The sequence below is a fragment of the Mya arenaria genome, chromosome 12, assembly GCF_026914265.1.
Source record: "Mya arenaria isolate MELC-2E11 chromosome 12, ASM2691426v1".
Lineage (NCBI taxonomy): Eukaryota > Metazoa > Mollusca > Bivalvia > Myida > Myidae > Mya > Mya arenaria.
Genome location: NC_069133.1, coordinates 58,263,527 through 58,288,803, shown reverse-complemented (window position 1 = coordinate 58,288,803; position 25,277 = coordinate 58,263,527). Strand labels below are relative to the sequence as shown.

Genomic DNA, 25,277 nt, shown 5'->3' with positions numbered 1-25,277 from the left:
TCATTGCCATCCCTATTAATGTTACATAGTTCCTTTTTTGCATTTTCAAGGTTTATGTCAATTTCCCAACATAAAAGAATCATTGGCCAAATAAATATTTCGCTAGGTCTTATTATTTGGGTCATAATCACTTCACTAAATATCATGAACATCAAGCCCTCTACCATACTAATCTATGAGTTTCCGATGTTTCTAGAATCTTGTTCACTGCATGGTGGCGGAGCAGTTGAACAGCAGTAGTTGGCGGCACAAGGTGATAGCCTGCAAGATTTTACCAACACTCAGTGGGGATATCAATAAGGTAGGAGCTTCATAATTTGTGTGGTAATGTGTCTGTGGTAATGTGTCTGTGGTAATGTGTCTGTGGTATTGTGTCTTATTGTAGTAAAGTAGTTTACAACTCAAAACTTGCCTGCAGATTCTGCTATACTCAGACTCAGAAAAGCATTTTTATTAAATTACAAAAAATCATCTTTATTCTGCTGGTTTGACAAAGGTAAAAAATAATAAATTCTAATAATTGTACAATTTCAAATAGTAAAAAAAACATCAAATTTGATCATATTGAATCAACTAGAAAGAAAATAACACTGAAATGAAGATTTGCAATTTTCCCACTGTTCGTTATCTTGGCCCATGAAATTTGAATGATTAATTGTCTTGAAAAAGTATTTTTTGATATAACAAGTGTAAATAATTGCTGGGGACTTCTGTTGTTGGAAACATATACTGCATTGTACACAAGCAGTGGTTGAGAAGTAGCAGTTTAATAATGAAACTAGGTTTTGCAATTTTGACTCAATAGCCAACAGTCTATGCTCCGACTCAGAATATGCCATAAAAGTATATGTATAACTGAATGTTGAAACTTGTTACAGGACATCACTAACAAACTGTCTGACCTGATGTGGAATGATTGGCACTCTGAGGTGCGTCGAGCAGCTGCCCAGTGCCTCGGAAAAACAGGTCACGGGCGTGACGTGCACGACAACCTGCGGGAAAAAATGCTTGAGGGTGATGAGAGAACAAGAATGGAGGCCCTGAACAAGATAGGACAACTTGGTGAGTGAGATCAGAGGGATTATAAATGCTTTATTGTAGTTTAGCTTCAACAACAGTAGTGGCATGTAGCTTAACATTGAATCCTCCTAAAGCCTTCGGCATTCTGTAAACATGCTTCAAATGACATGAAAAAATCAGGGTAAAAGCAATAAGCTGTATCAAATTAATAATTACTTGGGAAATGCGTAATATGGAAACACAAAGCACAATGTCTAACGAAATCTGTATTTTTCAGGTATTATGACAGCCAAGCTTCTCCCAGCATTCCTTCTGTGTTTCGAAGATGAGTATGTTGCGATCCGCTCTGAGGCATGCATCACTTCAGGAAACCTCGCCGTTAAGGATGAGGAAGTCATCGCAAAACTGATCAATCTCGCGACCTTCGATACCATCTGGAAGATAAAGGCTCTTGCTTTTCAAGGTATGTGGATTTGTGAAAATGAACATGTGTTGTGCATTTATTCAGTGATCATACAATTGGTCAATCGATAGATCAATCTATAATTTAGAATCTGGATCAACAAGTTACATGGTTGACTATTACTATTTAGCTTTGACAATTGTGATAAAACAAGTTATCTCAAATAGATAATTTTGAACAAGCCGACATCTTACTAAGTACTGCTAGGCTTGTAGGCCTATACCAGTTTAGTTGATTATATACAGCATGCCTGCTTATTGGCGGTATAAACAGTAATAAAGGTCTGCCCACGCTCATTGGCTGCATTACTGCGTGACCCCACTGTATCCTTCATCCAGTATTAAAGAAGAGTTAAGAAGAAAAAGTTGTCATTATATAAGGCACAGTGCCGCAGAAAATAATCAACAATGAATTGTATCTAAAACATCACAACGCAAAGAAACCTGCTTAGGGAACATCCTAATATGTATATTTTATAAAGGATTTGCTTTATGAAATTACCATCATTGTAAGTATAGGAGATAACTATGCCTATCATTTAGGCTGTGGTCATTTTCTAGTTGTTTCCCTTGACTGATACCTGGTAAACAACATTCCAAAACACATGCTATTATCATTGTTGTTTTTTCCCAGTGGTAAATTACCACTTGACCTTTTGTACATTATTCATGTTCAACATTAAATAAGCATGCTTACAATGGAAACATTATTTTGATTTATGGCTGGGATATAAATTGCTAGTTTTAGTTTGTAATGACAAAACTACAGTGGAAAAATGTTTTTAGAATTATAAAGTGCAGAAAGTGATATTATTTTCCACAAATTATTGGTTTAGATATCTTATTCTTCAATGTATATTTTATTGAGCCCAGCAAAAAAATTGCGGCTGCCATATAGTTATCAGTCTCTCTGTCTGTCCATCCATCCGTCCGTCTGTCCCTCCACATTGTTTATGTTTTTCTAAATAACTTTAAAACTGTTTAAGATATCACCTTCAAATTTGCCCACAATAACAATACTCTTTTTAAGCTTTAAGCTTATGACCAATGTAAATGCATGAACATTTTAAAATTTACTTTTCACAGAAATTGAAAAGTTTTCATAGGAATTGTTTGAAATTTAAGTATCAAATTAAATACCTTTTGAACATGTGTGTAGTAAAAAACCCACATAACCCTGTGAAGTGATGTTATGAAATTGCCAACCTTGATTAGCAAATAATGAATGGAAATTTCAAGAATAATGAATGCCATTACAAGTTTAACTCTTGCATGTAACAAGAACTATTACTCTGTGGGCCACTGTTCCATAATTGTCTCCCTTGAAAAAAGTTTTTTCATTTGAACTTTAATAAACTTAGATGGAAAAGAATGCAACTTGAAGCATCTATAGAAGACAACGTGACGGTGTGTGGTGTATGAGAATTATAATCATTGGGACATTAATTTTGTTACCAAATCACTTCCCTGAATTTGATAAAAATTGTTACAAATTGTTAAAAAAAGTGAATTCAAATTAATAGTTGTTGCAAACGAGACTTGTGTGCGATTAAATACATAACTGTTCTTTTAATTTCCAAATGATCTCCTTTGACAAACAAGTATGTTGTATAAAAATAGCCAAGAAGGTGATTGAAAATCCAAAATAATGATGATGGCAAAATATTTGTACCCATTTACATAAACATAACTCTGTCATCCATAGTCCCAAAGTTAACTCCATAACTCCGAAGTTAGATAAACCATATGCAATTTTGCTTTGAAAAGATGGCAACGTGTACTTATTCACAATGTAGTTATTTTTTCATAGTTAATCCAACTGACTTCTAGCATGCCTTCAAGTTGCCACTCCATTCATGTTCTATCATTTAATTTGAGGCTCTTTTCACATTCTGTGAGTTTAAAAATATCCTCAAGTTATTATTATGGAATTAATAATTGTTTCTATTTTTACCAGCACTCAATGATATGCAATATGTGTTAGAGTTACCAATCCATTGACTTGTTTCATTGACTGCACTTATTTCCCAGAGTAATGAATTCCCCACCAGTGTCCATGAGGGTTTTAAATGTTTTATCAGGTGTGTGCCAGAATTGCTACATTTGTTTTTGCCCAGTTTTCATTCATCTGTTTCACACCTATACTATGTTTACAGAAACTTTTCTGGTGTAACAGGAAATCCAACAGGGTGTAGCTTTGCATCGGCTGTGCAAGCCCGGGCATAAACTTCTTTTTCATGTGCCTTTTTCTTGTCTAAGAAATATGCCGGAAAAGTAATTGATGGACATTTAAGTTTTAAAAAAAATGAAGATTGAGCATGTCCCCAGAACTCCGTGGCCAGCCAGGCAGACACATGATATTGGTTGTGCTACCCACAGACCCGGCACCATGGGTGCAAACACATTGTAATTACTGAAATCACCATAAATAATCCACTTGTGAAAAAGGAAGTAATCGGCTTGAAATGAGGTTTTTGATTATGGCAGAAAAAATATAATAGAGTTTATTGTGTATTCGCCAATGCAAATTCGCTGTATTGAATTGAAATTACAATCTGTCTCACGGCATTATTATTTCTTATTGTCAGGAGACTTGTTTATTAAGAAAGAAATAATTAAAAACCCAAGAAGTTGCTGAATAGAATCAGACAGGACTGAAAATAAATGGCATTATTACCTCTAGAAAATATATTCATATTTACATCATATTTACACTCAATTTTTATTTATTTATCAATAACAGTGATGTCTATTGACGATTCTTTTATCTTGTAGACAGACAGAGCCACTTTAAAAACGCTTAAACAAATCTAATATCTTTATTTCCTGATGTAAAATGCCAATGTTTGTATGTCACTTAAAATATCATGTTGCGGTGTTTATTAACCAATTAAAAATAATTGATCATCTGTTATGTCAGTTATTATATAAAAAATTGTTTCTATAAATATGCGTAGTCTGCTTCATGTTAGTTATAACATTATTGACAAATATTGATGCCAGTCATATGATTTTAAAATTTAGCTATGCATAGCAAACAACAGCATAGCATTGTATTTTCTGCCTCCCTATTCAGTCCAATGGATATTATTTCCGCAAACATTTATTTTTATTCAAGAAAAACTCTGACTTGGGACGTTAATACAGACTTTACATAAGACTCCAACCCAGGACCTTCAGACTTTACTCTGTCATAATTGCATTTTTTGTTTAAAGCTATTTTTTAAACATGGTTGTATTAACTGATTTAAACTTTGATTTCTTTGAAATGGAAGTTAGTTTTAACACATTGTTTGCAAAAAGCCTCAGAATTAACAAAAAGCCTCAGAATTTAGCAAGAAATTTTCATTAGTTCTTGTTCCATTTATTTCAGCATTTGTTTTTCGGAGAATTGCCTCAAGGAAACTGTCAATATCTCTCCTGGAATTGAATTAAAGGAACTGCAAAAAATGAAAGAAAATTGACATTAATTACCGACTTAGTACTTAGCTGTAAAGGGGTGTATATTTGCAAGTTCAAGATTTGTTGGTTTCCTTGTCACAGTATTTACAGGGGTGGTTCAAGAAGTTGATGTTAGAGAGGGCATAGCTTCTTAGGGGCATAACCTTTAACATGTGCACCTCCTGCAGAACCATAATTTATTTGGTTTAAAATGTTTGCAAGGGAGTTTGCAGGTAATCCTGAACGGGAAATTAAAACAATATCTTAACTGAAAAGGTGCATTTTTTTGCTTTTTATTACTTTTTTCTTCTGTATCAAAATTAAAGTCAACTTGGACAATTCAAGGGATTTAAAATTTAATCTAAAATAAACGGCTGTGTATAAGTTCTACTTTACAGTATTTGTGAGTTATGTCCAGGCAAATTTCTCATGCTTTTCTTGCCATGTTTGGAAATAGTGTCTGCAGGGGGTCCATTAAATATTCACAGTAGCCTTGTGCAGATATTTCTTCATAGAGATCACCTGCCAGCTTTTCTAAGCTGACTTAATAATAAGGTCAGTTTTACTAAATCTAAATGTTCAGGAACTATTCCTGTTTACAAATATGAATAGATGTGCCTAGAAATTTATTATGATTTCCTAGAAAGTCTTACAATTGCCCAATTTTGTGATTCTACCAGTGTCCATGTAGTTCAGTGATACAGTACCACTGTCCATGTAGTTCTGTGATACTATCAGTGTCCATGTAGTTCAGTGATACAGTACCACTGTCCATGTAGTTCTGTGATACTATCAGTGTCCATGTAGTTCAGTGATACAGTACCACTGTCCATGTAGTTCTGTGATACTATCAGTGTCCATGTAGTTCAGTGATACAGTACCACTGTCCATGTAGTTCTGTGATACTATCAGTGTCCATGTAGTTCTGTGATACTATCAGTGTCCATGTAGTTCTGTGATACTATCAGTGTCCATGTAGTTCTGTGATACTATCAGTGTCCATGTAGTTCTGTGATACTATCAGTGTCCATGTAGTTCAGTGATACAGTACCACTGTCCATGTAGTTCTGTGATACCACCACTGTCCATGTAGTTCTCTGATTGACCTGTGTCCATGTAGTTCTGTGATATGACCAGTGTCCATGTAGGTCTGTGATATGACCTGTGTCCATGTAGGTATGTGATACTACCTCTGTCCTTGTAGTTCTGTGACTGATGACCAGTATTCATGTAGTTGTGTGATATGAACATTGTCCATGTAGTTCTGTGTTATGACCAGTGTCCATGTAGTTCTGTGATATGACCTGTATCCATGTAGGTCTGTGATACTACCTCTGTCCATGAAGTTCTGTGATATGACCTGTGTCCATGTAGTTCTGTGATACTACCTTTGTCCATGTAGTTCTGTGATATGACCAGTGTCCATGTAGTTCTGTGATATGACCAGTGTCCATGTAGGTCTGTGTTATGACCAGTGTCCATGTAGTTCTGTGATACTACCTCTGTCCATGTAGTTCTGTGATATGACCAGTGTCCATGTAGTTCTGTGATATGACCAGTGTCCATGTAGTTCTGTGATACTACCACTGTCTATGTAGTTCTGTGTTATGACCAGTGTCCATGTAGTTCTATGATATACCAGTGTCCATGTAGTTCTGTGATATGACCAGTGTCCATGTAGGTCTGTGATATGACCAGTGTCCATGTAGTTCTGTGATATTACCAGTGTCCATGTAGTTCTATGATATGACCAGTGTCCATGTAGTTCTGTGATACTACCACTGTCCATGTAGTTCTGTGATATGACCAGTGTCCATGTAGTTCTGTGATACTACCAGTGTCCATATAGTCATGTGATATGACCAGTGTCCATGTAGTTCTGTGATACTACCTCTGTCCATGTAGTTCTGTGATATGACCAGTGTCCATGTAGGTCTGTGATATGACCAGTGTCCATGTAGTTCTGTGATACTACCTCTGTCCATGTAGTTCGGTGATATGACCAGTGTCCATGTAGTTCTGTGATACTACCACTGTCTATGCAGTTCTGTGTAATGACCAGTGACCATGTAGTTCTATGATATGACCAGTGTCCATGTAGTTCTGTGATATGACCAGTGTCCATGTAGTTCTTTGATATGACCAGTGTCCATGTAGTTCTGTGATACTACCACTGTCTATGTAGTTCTGTGTTATGACCAGTGTCCATGTAGTTCTGTGATATGACCAGTGTCCATGTAGTTCTGTGATATGACCAATGTCCATGTAGTTCTGTGATATGACCAGTGTCCATGTAGTTCTGTGATATGACCAGTGTCCATGTAGTTCTGTGATATGACCAGTGTCCATGTAGTTCTGTGATACTACCAGTGTCCATGTAGTTCTGTGATATGACCAGTGTCCATGTAGTTCTGTGATATGACCAGTGTCCATGTAGTTCTGTGATACTACCAGTGTCCATGTAGTTCTGTGATATGACCAGTGTCCATGTAGTTCTGTGATATGACCAGTGTCCATGTAGGTCTGTGATATGACCAGTGTCCATGTAGTTCTGTGATACTACCTCTGTCCATGTAGTTCTGTGATATGACCAGTGTCCATGTAGTTCTGTGTGATGACCAGTGTCCATGTAGTTCTGTGATACTACCACTGTCTATGTAGTTCTGTGTTATGACCAGTGTCCATGTAGTTCTGTGATACTACCACTGTCCATGTAGTTCTGTAAAATGACCAGTGTCCATGTTATTCTGTGATACTACCAGTGTCCATATAGTCATGTGATATGACCAGTGTCCATGTAGTTCTGTGATACTACCTCTGTCCATGTAGTCCTGTGATATGACCAGTGTCCATGTAGTCCTGTGATATGACCAGTGTCCATGTAGTCCTGTGATATGACCAGTGTCCATGTAGTTCTGTGATATGACCAGTGTCCATGTAGTTCTGTGATATGACCAGTATCCAAGTAGTTCTGTGATATGACCACTGTCCATGTAGTCCTGTGATATGACCACTGTCCATGTAGTCCTGTGATATGACCAGTATCCATGTAGTTCTGTGATATGACCATTGTCCATGTATCCATTATAGTGCATGACAGTCTTCTCATTTCCAAATTAGTTATCTATTGATGAGTGATGAACTCTCCTGATGTCCACTCAATAAAACCCTGCAGATTTCATTAGGGTGTGTAGACTTGGTGGCATCGGAGAATGATTTATGAAATATTGCCCACAGACATGTGATTTCCATTATATACTGGGATGCAGTTGGATAATGAAATATCAGCCTCTTACTGTTGTTGGTTTCATACTGTATATACCAAAATGTTCAAAAATGTCTGTATATTACTTTTTTAAGACGTTAATTCCATCATTATTGCTCTTGCTAGTCCAGCAAAATGATGGCTTTAACCAAGTGAAAAAGTAACAAAAACATCAAAAAATGCTTCATTAAAAAAGCATTACTGAAACAATGAAAGCTCTGTGATTTAAAGTAAAGAATCTTAATGGCTTTCAAACTTAACTTTTAGCTGTTTCAGATATAATCTTTATTGCTTTTGCAGTTTTGCAGAATGTATCATGCAGATCTAAATGTTGGAGCCTTAAATCAGGCCCCCCAAAAACAGTTATTTGGATTCTCATTAAAGAACAGAAAAATTCATCTAAATTGATATGTTTTCTTTTAAAATGATTAAGAAAACATGCATGAAAAGCACAAGAAGTATATGGCTGATTACAACACTTTTGCCTTGAACCTAAGTGCCACTGGTGCAACACATGTGTTGGATATTACCCAAAAAATTTTGAGCCCTCATGAAATTTCATGTCAAATGAAACTTATAACTTTCACTATATAGTTCAATATGACTTGAACTATTTCTAGTTGGTTTTATAAATTCAAACATTTTCTTGGCCTCATATAGTATGTTCACTAGAGTGGTTTGTAAACAGAGTAATTAGGAATCCATCAATTTAAATTAAAACAGCCTTATTACCAGGGACACACCTGTACCCTTCTACCGGTAATTACTTCATTACAGTCATTTCAATAACAGGCTACCTTTAGAGGTCAGACTGCGTGAGCCTTGTAATTAAGTTTTAAAGTAAAGATAGGAGTATCTTATTTTACAAGAGATACATTAAAAAATATAAATTAGCCAGCCATTAGTATTCTAAAATCATGATCTGCAAATAAATATACCTTTTGTTGTTAACAATTTGAAAATGGGACAGAAATGAATGATTATATGCTTTCAAAACTTTATATTATTATATAGACTACAATAAGTATTGACCACGAAAATTTAAAAAGTGGCAAATGTAACTTTTATTTTTGTAGCAAGAAAATTGCATTCAATCACTTCTTTGTAAAATTAATGCAAAATAAATACATTTCTGTGAAAAGAGAAAGTAAGCCAATGAGCATGATGCATTTAATATTATCTTCCAAGTTTCAGATTTGTTTTCAATAAATAGCAGTTGTGTAAGGTACCATTCAAAGTGACAGCTCTGATTATTTAAGGCCTTTAAAGATAAATAACATCTCAATTTTACCATCAAAGTCACAAACACTGCTATTATTTATGCCCCATTACATAGCACAGAAACACCAGGGGGTAATATTTCTTCTTTCTTAAATCTGCACCGAAGAAAGTGTTTTTTGTTATACAATGAGAGGTGGAACCTGGTTTTAATTTTCTCTACATCATCATAAGCAACTGTGAAATGTGGTATGCAAAATCATCTCACCGGCTCAAAAAAGCAAAGAGGGTTGTGTTTTGTGATTTGCAACCCGCTGGTTATAAGTTGCGAGGATTTGAGACTCTGAGGATTTGAGACTCTGGGCGTTTGTGAGGTTTTATGATATTGGGCTGCGCCTACTGTGATCGCTCATTTGTAACATCCGTGACGGAGGTTGCAAGTTCATCCGTGACGGAGGTTGCAAGTTCATCAGTGACGGAGGTTGCAAGTTCATCCGTGACGGAGGTTGCAAGTTCATCAGTGACGGAGGTTGCAAGTTCATCAGTTGGTCACAAATCAATACAGTATCATGTATCCCCTTACCGTAAAACTGCAATAAAATGTACATACTATACCTCTATTACTGCTATTTATGACTGCTCTATATAGATAATTGTTGTTCAGGTTATTTCAATGGCAGGGTGCAATGTGGTGCCATGCTGGTTCGCCATTGAAGTTTTGGTCCTAGAGTTTCACTAGATCATCTTTGTAATGAATTCATCATCACTATAAGGCAAGTCTGTCTTAGCTGGAGCCAAGTTTGCTTCATCATTGAGAGGCTACACAGGCTAATCTGCACAATACCAAACCAACCATTAACCTGCCAACCTGCAATAACTTCTTCCCTCATAAACAAATTATGTCTGAAACACAAAAATAAAAAGGTTCACAAACTAAGATAAAAGTATATTGGTTGGCATTTTTTCATTGTTTTTTTTTTCAAAGTTTTATTGATGATTTCCAAATAAAAATATGATTTTAATTTTACCACTGTTAGTTTTGTTTTCTGCATATTTTTGTTCACTGACTTTCTTTCAAAGACAAAATACAAACCAGTTCTACAAAATTATGTTGTATGCACATCATATCATAAATATCAGGAATAGTTTCTTGGCACTGGCACATTGGAAACTGTGAAGGGAGAAAAACATCTTCATTTTTCACCCACAGTCTGTTATCACTGTGATTTATTGAGTGTTGATATGCCCGTCTGGCTGGGGAAACATAGGGCCATTGTATGCCGTACCCTTCTTGGCACTGAATCTAGGTTATCTGCCCTTGAGTGTATGGTCATGCTAATATACACTGAAAGAAATGCTGTGATATGTCAAAGAGGGAAAATTCCAGAACGGTTCATCAGCATTCTTAATTCATGTACTGATAAGCCTTTATCGCTGTCAATGGTTGATATGTTATTGGATCTGCTGCTGAAAGACATAATATGTGTTTTTTGGGACACAGAGCCACTGTTTCTGTCAGAAATACCTCAGTTATCTGCTCATGAATGTTTTTGGTGCTTATGTTTAATGTACTGGCCCATGCCTAGCACAGTGTGACAAAAAACGCATACAAATTCAAAGTTGTTTCTCAAGCTCAATTTCCTGTAACCAACCCATGCCAATAGATTGGGTGGTTTTACTTGTTTGTATAAATGTAGCCAAGCAAAAGCAATCAAACTTTCATAAATGTGCCAGCGTACTTCACAGTCTACGAGACTTGCTCCTATCACAAAATTGCGCCCTAATCAATAGTAATACCTCGGAAATTATCAAACAATAATTCTTCCTTGATTACTTTCCCACACAATCCATGCTCTCCTGATACTGCTGTATATTATAGAACCTCCAGCTCTAGGCATCCATTCCTTCCAGAGCTATCAAAATGTCTCCCGCAGAGTGGAAATAATGCTTTATCAGGCTGCAGGGAAACTGCGATATCTGAAAATATCAAATATAAAAACAGTTTCTAGACAATAATTTAATTTTGTGTCTTTATAAGAGCCAATTTTCTGCATCTTGTTACCGCCATTATGTCACCAGAGAAACTGATGATTATATAATGATGCTTTTACTGCAAATTTCCATGGTTTGTATATTTTATAAGGCGAGGATATGTAACATAGGAAATAATTTTTTATTGTAATGGACTGACTTTCAGGTTTTTTTTGGTAGGGCAGAAAATTGCACCCAAATGAATTTTGTGTTTGGTTTAAAATTGTACCAAATAACAAAGTTTTAAATTTACTTCATGCACATTTTTTGTTATGAATAATGATTGACATATTCATGAACATTCTGAACTGTTAATAAATATTCATTAACTTCTCATCAGCTCATGACTATATGTTCTATGTGATATATCATTAGTTGGAGCTCTCTGTTGGTAAACTCAAATGTTCTTCTTTTATCTTTTACTTCCGATTTTTATCTCTCATGATGGAAGCTCAGTTTTTACATTTGTTATTTATTTCATTTAATATATAAACGCATGCAATAAGATCTTGTAAACCACTTCCTTACCTATAAGACAGCAAGACTCTCCTGGGAGGTTCCACTTCCTACTGCTATCTTTGATTACAGTCCTACTAAGAACATGATTACAATATATTTCTGTAGACTGTTTCATGGGGGAGAAAATCCTGCGCCCCACCGTGCTGGCATGATAGCCGTACTGGCATGATAGCCGTGAGTACCAAGATTTTGGACTAATTAACCTGGGTTTGGTTCATTGTTGTAATGTTTTACTTCTCCAACTTCAAAGCAGTTTTGTACTTCCTTGGTAATCCTACTGAGGTATTTCAGAACAGACTAAAATTAGAACAGACTGAAGCTCCATGATTTATTCTTGGCTTATTATAAATATTCTGTTTTGAAGCATTTTAAGAAAGGAAAAATACTGTTGGCAATAATATGGAAAATATCAAAGAAAGTTATGACTGGTCACAGTGTAACTACTTGTTTCTAGAAATCAAATCCCACCATTTGACTTTATTTGAAAACCTGTTATTTATAATAATGTTCGTCTAATATAAGTATTTCAAAGACAGGCCCCTATATTTTCATAGATTGTAAAATCTTCTTTAAATAACAGAATTTGTGTATTATTCACATTTTAAATAACAAGTAAATTGACCATCAGGATAAACTGTGTTCAAGTTTCAGCAAATAATTTTGTCAAATGAATTAGAAAATCATAAGATTTTTCGAGAAATTGGAGCTTAGGTCTCTCTTTGTTTAACTAGTCTACATGACTGTATGGTTATTGTATAGTGATGAGTTTTTAAGGTTATGTCTCAGGACTCAAAGACCTTGGATCTTGAAATCATGTTTTTTGGTTTTGCATTCATAAGAAATAGGTACCTGTTGCCAGATTAAACCACACAGGAAGCTGTTGAAACTCATTGAAGACCAAAGTCACGCTACTTATAAGCCCAGCCTAATGGAAGCAGCTGATTTCAAGCATTGGAGGGGAAACATGATTAATTGTTTATTGCTTGCAATTTTCTTCTGTATCATTCTTTATTGTCATTAATTAATGGAGGTAATATAAAGATAGTACTTGAGATATTGGAAAAGCAGATTTGTTTTCATTCTACAGGAGAATAGCAGGATTCTGTAGATTTGTAATAGTCTAAAGTGTCTTGTATTTTTCTTCAAGGAAACTTATGTTTTGTTATGCTCTTGGAAAATAATAATAATTTATAACAAATTAATTATGTAGCTTGTGAAAAAAGAAATTATTGTCTTTAAAAACTGTGAATATTGTCTTATAATTATCCCCAAAGCAACAGAACAGTGTAAATGTAACAGATGGGCGCCAGTGTTTCAGCCATAAGTTGTGCACCTTCTATATATACTGAGATTACACTGATTTATCATCTTGGTTCAGATAGCGTGAGGAAAGTTGATAGCTTATACCAGTCTGTACCCTGGGTAGCTTATACCAGTCCACTAGCGGATTTAGAGGGGGGCGCATCCGGCGCGCGCCCCCTCTAAAATCGTCAAAGTTTACTTTTTATGTCAATTTAGGAGATAAAAAATAATAAAATACGCCCATAATGCATCATTTCCAACTACAAATTGTTAATTTTTCTTGATTGCTTAACCCCCAATCCATATGCAAACAGTTTATGCCATACACTTTCGGTTCAGAGGGAGGGGTGCATGTCAAAAGGTTGCGCCCCTAAGCTACGCCCCCTCTAACGTTGATTCCTGGATCCGCCCCTGCAGTCTGCACCCTTGGCAGCTTATACCAGTCTGTACCCTGGGTAGCTTATACCAGTCTGCACCCTTGGTAGCTTATACCAGTCTGCACCTTGGGTAGCTTATAAGTCTGTACCCTGGGTAGCTTATAAAGGTCTGTACCCTGGATAGCTTATAAAGGTCTGTACCCTGGATAGCTTATACCAGTCTGCACCTTGGGTAAATTATTAGTCTGTACCCTGGGTAGCTTATAAAGGTCTGTACCCTGGATAGCTTATAAAGGTCTGTACCCTGGGTAGCTTATAAAGGCCTGTACCCTGGATAGCTTATACCAGTCTGTACCCTGGATAGCTTATACAAGTATGTACCCTGGATAGCTTCTACAAGTATGTACCCTGGATAGCTTATAAAGGTCTGTACCCTGGATAGCTTATAAAGGTCTGTACCCTGGATAGCTTATACAAGTATGTACCCTGGATAGCTTATAAAGGTCTGTACCCTGGATAGCTTATAAAGGTCTGTACCCTGGATAGCTTATACAAGTATGTACCCTGGATAGCTTATAAAGGTCTGTACCCTGGATAGCTTATAAAGGCCTGTACCCTGGATAGCTTATAAAGGCCTGTACCCTGGATAGCTTATACAAGTATGTACCCTGGATAGCTTATAAAGGTCTGTACCCTGGGTAGCTTATAAAGGTCTGTACCCTGGGTAGCTTCTACAAGTATGTACCCTGGATAGCTTCTACAAGTATGTACCCTGGATAGCTTCTACAAGTATGTACCCTGGGTAGATTATAATGGTCTGTACCCTGGATAGCTTATAAAGGCCTGTACCCTGGATAGCTTATAAAGGTCTGTACCCTGGATAGCTTATACAAGTATGTACCCTGGATAGCTTATAAAGGTCTGTACCCTGGATAGCTTATAAAGGCCTGTACCCTGGATAGCTTATACCAGTCTGTACCCCGGATAGCTTATAAAGCTCTGTACCCTGGATAGCTTATAAAGGTCTGTACCCTGGGTAGCTTATAAAGGTCTGTACCCTGGATAGCTTATAAAGGTCTGTACCCTGGATATCTTATAAAGGTCTGTACCCTGGATAGCTTATTAAGGTCTGTACCCTGGGTAGCTTATAAAGGTTTGTACCCCGGATAGCTTATAAAGGCCTGTACCCTGGATAGCTTATAAAGGCCTGTACCCTGGATAGCTTATAAAGGCCTGTACCCTGGATAGCTTATAAAGGTCTGTACCCTGGATAGCTTATAAAGGCCTGTACCCTGGATAGCTTATAAAGGTCTGTACCCTGGATATCTTATAAAGGTCTGTACCCTGGATAGCTTATAAAGGCCTGTACCCTGGATAGCTTATAAAGGTCTGTACCCTGGATAGCTTATAAAGGCCTGTACCCTGGGTAGCTTATAAAGGCCTGTACCCTGGGTAGCTAATAAAGGCCTGTGCCCTGGATAGCTTATACAAGTATGTACCCTGGATAGCTTATAAAGGTCTGTACCCTGGGTAGCTTATAAAGGCCTGTACCCTGGATAGCTTATACAAGTATGTACCCTGGATAGCTTCTACAAGTGTGTACCCTGGATAGCTTATACAAGTATGTACCCTGGATAGCTTATACAAGTATGTACCCTGGATAGCTTATACAAGTATGTACCCTGGATAGCTTGTAAAGGTCTGCACCTTGGGTAGCTTATAAAGGTCTGTACCCTGGATAGCTTATAAAGGCCTGTACCCTGGATAGCTTATAAAGGTCTGTACCCTGGATAGCTTCTACAAGTATGTACCCTGGATAGCTTATAAAGGCCTGTACCCTGGATAGCTTATAAAGGCCTGTGCCATGGATAGCTTATAAAGGTCTGTACCCTGGATAGCTTATAAAGGTCTGTACCCTGGATAGCTTATAAAGGCCTGTACCCTGGATAGCTTATAAAGGTCTGTACCCTGGGTAGCTTATAAAGGTCTGTTCCCTGGATAGCTTCTACAAGTATGTACCCTGGATAGCTTCTACAAGTATGTACCCTGGATAGCTTCTACAAGTATGTACCCTGTGTAGCTTCTACAAGTATGTACCCTGGATAGCTTATATTAGTCTGCACCCTTGGTAGCTTCTACAAGTATGTAACCTGGATAGCTTCTACAAGTTTGTACCCTTGGTAGCTTATACAAGTATGTACCCTGGGTAGCTTCTACAAGTTTGTACCCTTGGTAGCTTATACAAGTATGTACCCTGTGTAGCTTCTACAAGTATGTTCCCTGGGTAGCTTCTACAAGTATGTACCCTGTGTAGCTTCTACAAGTATGTACCCTGGATAGCTTATAAAGGTCTGTACCCTGGATAGCTTATACAAGTATGTACCCTGGGTAGCTTCTACAAGTATGTACCCTGGATAGCTTATACAAGTATGTACCCTGGGTAGCTTCTACAAGTATGTACCCTGGATAGCTTATAAAAGCCTGTACCCTGGGTAGCTTCTACAAGTATGTACCCTGGGTAGCTTCTACAAGTATGTACCCTGGGTAGCTTCTACAAGTATGAACCCTGGGTAGCTTCTACAAGTATGTACCCTGGATAGCTTATAAAGGTCTGTACCCTGGATAGCTTATACAAGTATGTACCCTGGGTAGCTTCTACAAGTATGTACCCTGGATAGCTTATACAAGTATGTACCCTGGGTAGCTTCTACAAGTATGTACCCTGGATAGCTTATAAAAGCCTGTACCCTGGGTAGCTTCTACAAGTATGTACCCTGGGTAGCTTCTACAAGTATGTACCCTGGATAGCTTCTACAAGTATGTACCCTGTGTAGCTTCTACAAGTAAGTATGTACCCTGGATAGATTATAAAGGTCTGTACCCTGGGTAGATTATAATGGTCTGTACCCTGGATAGCTTATAAAGGCCTGTACCCTGGATAGCTTATAAAGGTCTGTACCCTGGATAGCTTATACAAGTATGTACCCTGGGTAGCTTATAAAGGTCTGTACCCTGGATAGCTTATAAAGGCCTGTACCCTGGATAGCTTATACCAGTCTGTACCCCGGATAGCTTATAAAGCTCTGTACCCTGGATAGCTTATAAAGGTCTGTACCCTGGGTAGCTTATAAAGGTCTGTACCCTGGATAGCTTATAAAGGTCTGTACCCTGGATATCTTATAAAGGTCTGTACCCTGGATAGCTTATTAAGGTCTGTACCCTGGGTAGCTTATAAAGGTTTGTACCCCGGATAGCTTATAAAGGCCTGTACCCTGAATAGCTTATAAAGGCCTGTACCCTGGATAGCTTATAAAGGCCTGTACCCTGGATAGCTTATAAAGGTCTGTACCCTGGATAGCTTATAAAGGCCTGTACCCTGGATAGCTTATAAACGTCTGTACCCTGGATATCTTATAAAGGTCTGTACCCTGGATAGCTTATAAAGGCCTGTACCCTGGATAGCTTATAAAGGTCTGTACCCTGGATAGCTTATAAAGGCCTGTACCCTGGGTAGCTTATAAAGGCCTGTACCCTGGGTAGCTAATAAAGGCCTGTGCCCTGGATAGCTTATACAAGTATGTACCCTGGATAGCTTATAAAGGTCTGTACCCTGGGTAGCTTATAAAGGCCTGTACCCTGGATAGCTTATACAAGTATGTACCCTGGATAGCTTCTACAAGTGTGTACCCTGGATAGCTTATAAAGGTCTGTACCCTGGGTAGCTTATAAAGGCCTGTACCCTGGATAGCTTATACAAGTATGTACCCTGGATAGCTTATACAAGTGTGTACCCTGGATAGCTTATACAAGTATGTACCCTGGATAGCTTATACAAGTATGTACCCTGGATAGCTTGTAAAGGTCTGCACCTTGGGTAGCTTATAAAGGTCTGTACCCTGGATAGCTTATAAAGGCCTGTACCCTGGATAGCTTATAAAGGCCTGTACCCTGGATAGCTTATACAAGTATGTACCCTGGATAGCTTATAAAGGCCTGTACCCTGGGTAGCTTATAAAGGCCTGTACCCTGGATAGCTTATAAAGGCCTGTACCCTGGATAGCTTATAAAGGCCTGTACCCTGGATAGCTTATAAAGGTCTGTACCCTGGATAGCTTATAAAGGCCTGTACCCTGGATAGCTTATAAAGGTCTGTACCCTGGGTAGCTTATAAAGGTCTGTACCCTGGATAGCTTCTACAAGTATGTACCCTGGATAGCTTCTACAAGTATGTACCCTGGATAGCTTCTACAAGTATGTACCCTGTGTAGCTTCTACAAGTATGTACCCTGGATAGCTTATATTAGTCTGCACCCTTGGTAGCTTCTACAAGTATGTAACCTGGATAGCTTCTACAAGTTTGTACCCTTGGTAGCTTATACAAGTATGTACCCTGGGTAGCTTCTACAAGTATGTACCCTGGATAGCTTCTACAAGTATGTACCCTGTGTAGCTTCTACAAGTATGTTCCCTGGGTAGCTTCTACAAGTATGTACCCTGGATAGCTTCTACAAGTATGTACCCTGGATAGCTTCTACAAGTATGTACCCTGTGTAGCTTCTACAAGTATGTACCCTGGATAGCTTCTACAAGTATGTACCCTGGATAGCTTATAAAGGTCTGTACCCTGGATAGCTTATACAAGTATGTACCCTGGGTAGCTTCTACAAGTATGTACCCTGGATAGCTTATACAAGTATGTACCCTGGGTAGCTTCTACAAGTATGTACCCTGGATAGCTTATAAAAGCCTGTACCCTGGGTAGCTTCTACAAGTATGTACCCTGGGTAGCTTCTACAAGTATGTACCCTGGGTAGCTTCTACAAGTATGTACCCTGGGTAGCTTCTACAAGTATGTACCCTGGATAGCTTATAAAGGTCTGTACCCTGGATAGCTTATACAAGTATGTACCCTGGGTAGCTTCTACAAGTATGTACCCTGGATAGCTTATACAAGTATGTACCCTGGGTAGCTTCTACAAGTATGTACCCTGGATAGCTTATAAAAGCCTGTACCCTGGGTAGCTTCTACAAGTATGTACCCTGGGTAGCTTCTACAAGTATGTACCCTGGATAGCTTCTACAAGTATGTACCCTGTGTAGCTTCTACAAGTAAGTATGTACCCTGGATAGATTATAAAGGTCTGTACCCTGGGTAGCTTCTACAAGTATGTACCCTGGGTAGCTTCTACAGGTATGAACCCTGGATAGCTTATAAAGGCCTGTACCCTGGGTAGCTTATACTAGTCTGTACACGGGTAGTTAAATATACCAGTCTGTACCCTGGGTAGCATATACTAGTCTGTACCCGGGTAGTTAAATATACCAGTCTGTACCCTGGGTTGCTTATACTAGTCTGTACCCGGGTAGTTAAATATACTAGTCTGTACCCGGGTAGTTAAATAAACTAGTCTGTACCCGGGTAGTTAAATATACTAGTCTGTACCCGGGTAGTTAAATATACTAGTCTGTACCCGGGTAGTTAAATATACTAGTATGTACCCGGGTAGCTAAATTTACCAGTCTGTACCCTGGGTAGCTTATACTAGTCTGTACAGGGGTAGTTAAATATACCAGTCTGTACCCTGGGTAGCTTATACTAGTCTGTATACGGGTAGTTAAATATACCAGTCTGTACCCTGGGTAGCATATACTAGTCTGTATCCAGGTAGTTAAATATACCAGTCTGTACCCTGGGTAGCTTATACTAGTCTGTACCCGGGTAGTTAAATAAACTAGTCTGTACCCGGGTAGTTAAATATACTAGTATGTACCCGGGTAGCTAAATATACCAGTCTGTACCCTGGTTAGCTTATACTAGTCTGTATACGGGTAGTTAAATATACCAGTCTGTACCCTGGGTAGCTTATACTAGTCTGTACCCGGGTAGTTAAATATACTAGTCTGTACCCTGGGTAGCTTATACTAGTCTGTACCCGGGTAGTTAAATATACCAGTCTGTACCCGGGTAGTTAAATATACCAGTCTGTACCCTGGGTAGCTTATACTAGTCTGTACCCGGGTAGCTTATACTAGTCTGTATACGGGTAGTTAAATATACCAGTCTGTACCCTGGGTAGCTTATACTAGTCTGTACCCGGGTAGTTAAATATACCAGTCTGTACCCTGGGTAGCTTATACTAGTCTGTACCCGGGTAGTTAAATATACCAGTCTGTACCCTGGGTAGCTTATACTAGTCTGTACCCGGGTAGTTAAATATACCAGTCTGTACCCTGGGTAGCTTATACTAGTCTGTACCCGGGTAGTTAAATATACCAGTCTGTACCCTGGGTAGACAATGTGCTGCTGGTGAAGCTCAAACTCATGATCTATTGGATGAGAGGCAGGCACCAAAACCTAGACTTGTTTTCATTTGCTCTGATTGTTCATAATGATTGCAAAATAGGAATGAACTGCATGAAGATATGCCTGTTTTTATTTTGCAAACATTAAAGTACATTCATTAGTCACTTTTAGGTCTTGGGTGTATTAGAATTAAGTATGTACCCTGGATAGCTTCTACAAGTATGTACCCTGTGTAGCTTCTACAAGTATGTACCCTGGATAGCTTCTACAAGTATGTACCCTGGATAGCTTATAAAGGTCTGTACCCTGGATAGCTTCTACAAGTATGTACCCTGGGTAGCTTCTACAAGTATGTACCCTGGATAGCTTATACAAGTATGTACCCTGGGTAGCTTCTACAAGTATGTACCCTGGATAGCTTATAAAAGCCTGTACCCTGGGTAGCTTCTACAAGTATGTACCCTGGGTAGCTTCTACAAGTAAGTACCCTGGGTAGCTTCTACAAGTATGTACCCTGGGTAGCTTCTACAAGTATGTACCCTGGATAGCTTCTACAAGTATGTACCCTGGGTAGCTTCTACAAGTATGTACCCTGGGTAGCTTCTACAAGTATGTACCCTGGATAGCTTATAAAGGTCTGTACCCTGGATAGCTTATACAAGTATGTACCCTGGGTAGCTTCTACAAGTATGTACCCTGGATAGCTTATACAAGTATGTACCCTGGGTAGCTTCTACAAGTATGTACCCTGGATAGCTTATAAAAGCCTGTACCCTGGGTAGCTTCTACAAGTATGTACCCTGGGTAGCTTCTACAAGTATGTACCCTGGATAGCTTCTACAAGTATGTACCCTGGATAGCTTCTACAAGTATGTACCCTGGATAGCTTCTACAAGTAAGTATGTACCCTGGATAGATTATAAAGGTCTGTACCCTGGGTAGCTTCTGCAAGTATGTACCCTGGGTAGCTTCTACAAGTATGAACCCTGGATAGCTTATAAAGGCCTGTACCCTGGGTAGCTTATACTAGTCTGTACACGGGTAGTTAAATATACCAGTCTGTACCCTGGGTAGCATATACTAGTCTGTACCCGGGTAGTTAAATATACCAGTCTGTACCCTGGGTTGCTTATACTAGTCTGTACCCGGGTAGTTAAATATACTAGTCTGTACCCGGGTAGTTAAATAAACTAGTCTGTACCCGGGTAGTTAAATATACTAGTCTGTACCCGGGTAGTTAAATATACTAGTCTGTACCCGGGTAGTTAAATATACTAGTATGTACCCGGGTAGCTAAATTTACCAGTCTGTACCCTGGGTAGCTTATACTAGTCTGTACAGGGGTAGTTAAATATACCAGTCTGTACCCTGGGTAGCTTATACTAGTCTGTATACGGGTAGTTAAATATACCAGTCTGTACCCTGGGTAGCATATACTAGTCTGTACCCGGGTAGTTAAATATACCAGTCTGTACCCTGGGTAGCTTATACTAGTCTGTACCCGGGTAGTTAAATATACCAGTCTGTACCCGGGTAGTTAAATATACCAGTCTGTACCCTGGGTAGCTTATACTAGTCTGTACCCGGGTAGTTAAATAAACTAGTCTGTACCCGGGTAGTTAAATATACTAGTATGTACCCGGGTAGCTAAATATACCAGTCTGTACCCTGGTTAGCTTATACTAGTCTGTATACGGGTAGTTAAATATACCAGTCTGTACCCTGGGTAGCTTATACTAGTCTGTACCCGGGTAGTTAAATATACTAGTCTGTACCCTGGGTAGCTTATACTAGTCTGTACCCGGGTAGTTAAATATACCAGTCTGTACCCGGGTAGTTAAATATACCAGTCTGTACCCTGGGTAGCTTATACTAGTCTGTACCCGGGTAGCTTATACTAGTCTGTATACGGGTAGTTAAATATACCAGTCTGTACCCTGGGTAGCTTATACTAGTCTGTACACGGGTAGTTAAATATACCAGTCTGTACCCTGGGTAGCTTATACTAGTCTGTACACGGGTAGTTAAATATACCAGTCTGTACCCTGGGTAGCTTATACTAGTCTGTACCCGGGTAGTTAAATATACCAGTCTGTACCCTGGGTAGCTTATACTAGTCTGTACCCGGGTAGTTAAATATACCAGTCTGTACCCTGGGTAGACAATGTGCTGCTGGTGAAGCTCAAACTCATGATCTATTGGATGAGAGGCAGGCACCAAAACCTAGACTTGTTTTCATTTGCTCTGATTGTTCATAATGATTGCAAAATAGGAATGAACTGCATGAAGATATGCCTGTTTTTATTTTGCAAACATTAAAGTACATTCATTAGTCACTTTTAGGTCTTGGGTGTATTAGAATTAAGGCCTTCATATCTCCCCATCAATATGTTCATTGCTTCCATTCCTTGGCTAATATACTTTCATGCAACAACTGTGCAGAGGCAAACCATAATCCAGAAAGAACCTTGATATAAGCATATGCATGTTTCAACCATGTTGTTTGAAAATTTGCCAGAGATGGATTCTGATTTGGAGATCGGTAGCTGATTAAAAACTGCAAGTCCAATTAAGTTTTAAAGTTGAAAAGCATGCCTACCTGTTGCCGGAACATAGATAAGTTAAAAAAAATGGTGAAATTGTTAAAAAAACACATTATTGTCAGAATGAGGCTTTTGATGTCGATATGATTATAAAACCAGGCACTTCATTAACTTTCACATCTATGGGGCTTATCTCGGCTCTGCACACATGCAAACACAGATTATAAGGGCAGCTGATGACAGGCTTATGATGGCAATTTCCTGGAATATCATAAATCTTATACCATAGACAAGGAGGTTTTTTTTAGCTAAAATCTATTAAAGACAATACATGCAATCCATATAGAACTAATTGTATATCAATTAAAGCTGGAGTTATCGCAGAGATCTTCACCTTATTTCATCCAGTTAGTGGCTAGAAGAACAACAACAGAACTGTATGTCAACATTGCTCTAAAATGCACAACATAAAGTAAATACTCATAAACACCATACATGACAGTTGTAATGGATTTTTCAGTCCTCCCAATGTGAAACTTTTATCCATCATCACAGTCTCTCAAGACCACTTGGAACTTGCAGAAATTACCCGCAGGGAAGTTCTTGGCTGCCACATTACGAACACTTGCTGTCTTAGTGATCCTCTTCCAGAAACATTTTTTATATACCATATGCTGAATATAATATGTTGATTCAAACAAACAAAAAATATTTTTAATGCATGTTTAACTCATTTGACTTTAAAACTCAAAACAAAACAAAAGCAAATGTACCGATAGAAAATAATAGCCTTTATGAATGTTTTTCTTTTAAATAAATTAAAGCTACGTGGCCACAAATTCCTCATTTTAAAAAACCGCCAACATCCACTTATATATATTTATGCATCAAAATTGAAAATATCTTTTTCATCAACCTTTATTGTGCCCCTTTAAGAGTGACTGAAACTTAATAAATTGTTTAGAAATGGCTTTACTCTGATTTCTGGGCACTGATCAGAGTGAGAGACCTGGGGTGGTTGAAGTGCTGCAGCTGTACCATCTAACTGGAAGTCGGGGGGGGGGGGGGGGGGGAGCATATTCTAGTATGCCCAGGCTTAATTACCTTTACCAATTCTTGTTCCCTCAAAATGGCAAATTAATGCTTAATTCTTGAGAATAGGAATTCAAATATAGAAAGCTATGGGTGTACATACATGTAACTTTTAACTTCTAAGATTGGCGTAATTTGATGCATTGTGAAGGGAAAACTATGGTTATTTAATGAATGTATTCTTTAAAAAAGATCCTGAAGGAGGGGGACACCCCTCCTGCTCCCAACCCATATAACATATTGAGACTGAACTACTGAAACACCTTCGGATATCGATAGCTGGCTTATGTGTGGGTGCATACAATTAAAAATCCTATAGGTACCCCACTGGAAGTGCAATTCAAGAGTTACAGTTCCCATGTATGTTTTCCGCTTGTCTATATTGATTGGAAATAAGTGGAAGTTTTATCTCATACTAATGCACCTTGGATACTGGCAGATGTGTCATTACTCTGACATGGTAAAAACATTGATGTTTAATTGCTCAAAGAGCAGCATCCACACCATCATTCTCTTGTTCACTAGCACAAAGTTTCAAAATGGTAAAACAAATCAAAACTATTCCTTTAAGAGACTGATCAAGGTTGAGCTCTAAGCATGCTGCAAACCAGTGTCCATTTGAGGTTTGTTTTTGAGGCCTTTTCAATCCAAATATATGCTAAATTGCCATGATTTAACAAAGCTCTTTTTTTTCAGAGAATGATTTGACAAAAATAGTTTCCATCAAAGTCTGCTGGCATGTAGGGGAAAAAATCAATTCCAAATGCCAGATGTGGCAGGGAAACAATGAAGTGTTGTTACACAATGGGTGTAAAGGACAGGAGTTAATCTAGGGCGAGGGGTGTTAATGGGTCCCCTGGGCGAGGCTTTCAGGGATAATCAGGGCTCTCATCTGTCTTGAAAACAAACAAATGTGGGCTGTCAAGAGATGTTTTAAATGATTAGTCTGGAAATGTAGGTATAAATGAGTTCAACAGAATATTTGAGTACATAAGTAATTTTTGTTACATAGCATATATCATACGTAATATTAAATTGGTCTTGAAATATTCTTATGTTTCTTTTTATATTTATTAATAATTTTATTATAAATCATTATGATTAAAAAAATATATATATAAAAAAATGCACTTCTAAAGTATGGGTTATATTTGAGCACTTCTAAAGTATGGGTTATATTTGAGCACAACTGTTTTTCGGAGAAAGTAGGAATAAGTATTGTCATAGCCTTGGTGTTGTTGTTGTCATAAGTGGCAGCAGCTGCATTGTTGTGCATTTTTTTCAACCTAAATTGGCCATAGCTACAAAAAAATGCAAACCAATGATAATTGTCAGGTTATCCAGGTATTTTCAACTAAAATAAAAGAACACAAGACAAGTGATGGCTTTTCTCTGCGACGCTCTTGTTTCCATATTTTTTGTTCATTTTCATCATTTTTGTCCCTGTTTGGTCAATTTCAGTCTTAATTACCATTCACCATTGGCTGTATTTGTTGTTGGTATCCAACCTGGACTCCTGACAAGATTAGATGGCCAAACTCATACTGTCATACTCACTGAGGATAATTGTTGTGGACTTTGAGTTATTTGTTTATGTAAATTTGCTGACCAGATGGCCAAAAGGGTAAACTGGTTTGTCTCATGTATTTGCATGCAATTATTTCCTGGGTTTGTCCCAATTATGGTGTAGCAAATGGACATAA

General features: G+C 38.1%; 1 protein-coding gene across 3 annotated transcripts in view; it reads left to right on the top strand.

The window, feature by feature from the left end:
• LOC128211780 (HEAT repeat-containing protein 4-like) overlaps positions 1-25,277 on the top strand; it is a 75,641-nt gene that overhangs the window by 15,913 nt on the left and 34,451 nt on the right. For all 3 annotated transcript variants that reach the window (XM_052916834.1, XM_052916833.1, XM_052916832.1), the window contains 3 exons: positions 197-301; positions 879-1,062; positions 1,298-1,483. In XM_052916834.1, the coding sequence (XP_052772794.1) occupies positions 197-301; positions 879-1,062; positions 1,298-1,483 (475 nt within the window). The remainder of the gene's footprint in view (positions 1-196; positions 302-878; positions 1,063-1,297; positions 1,484-25,277) is intronic.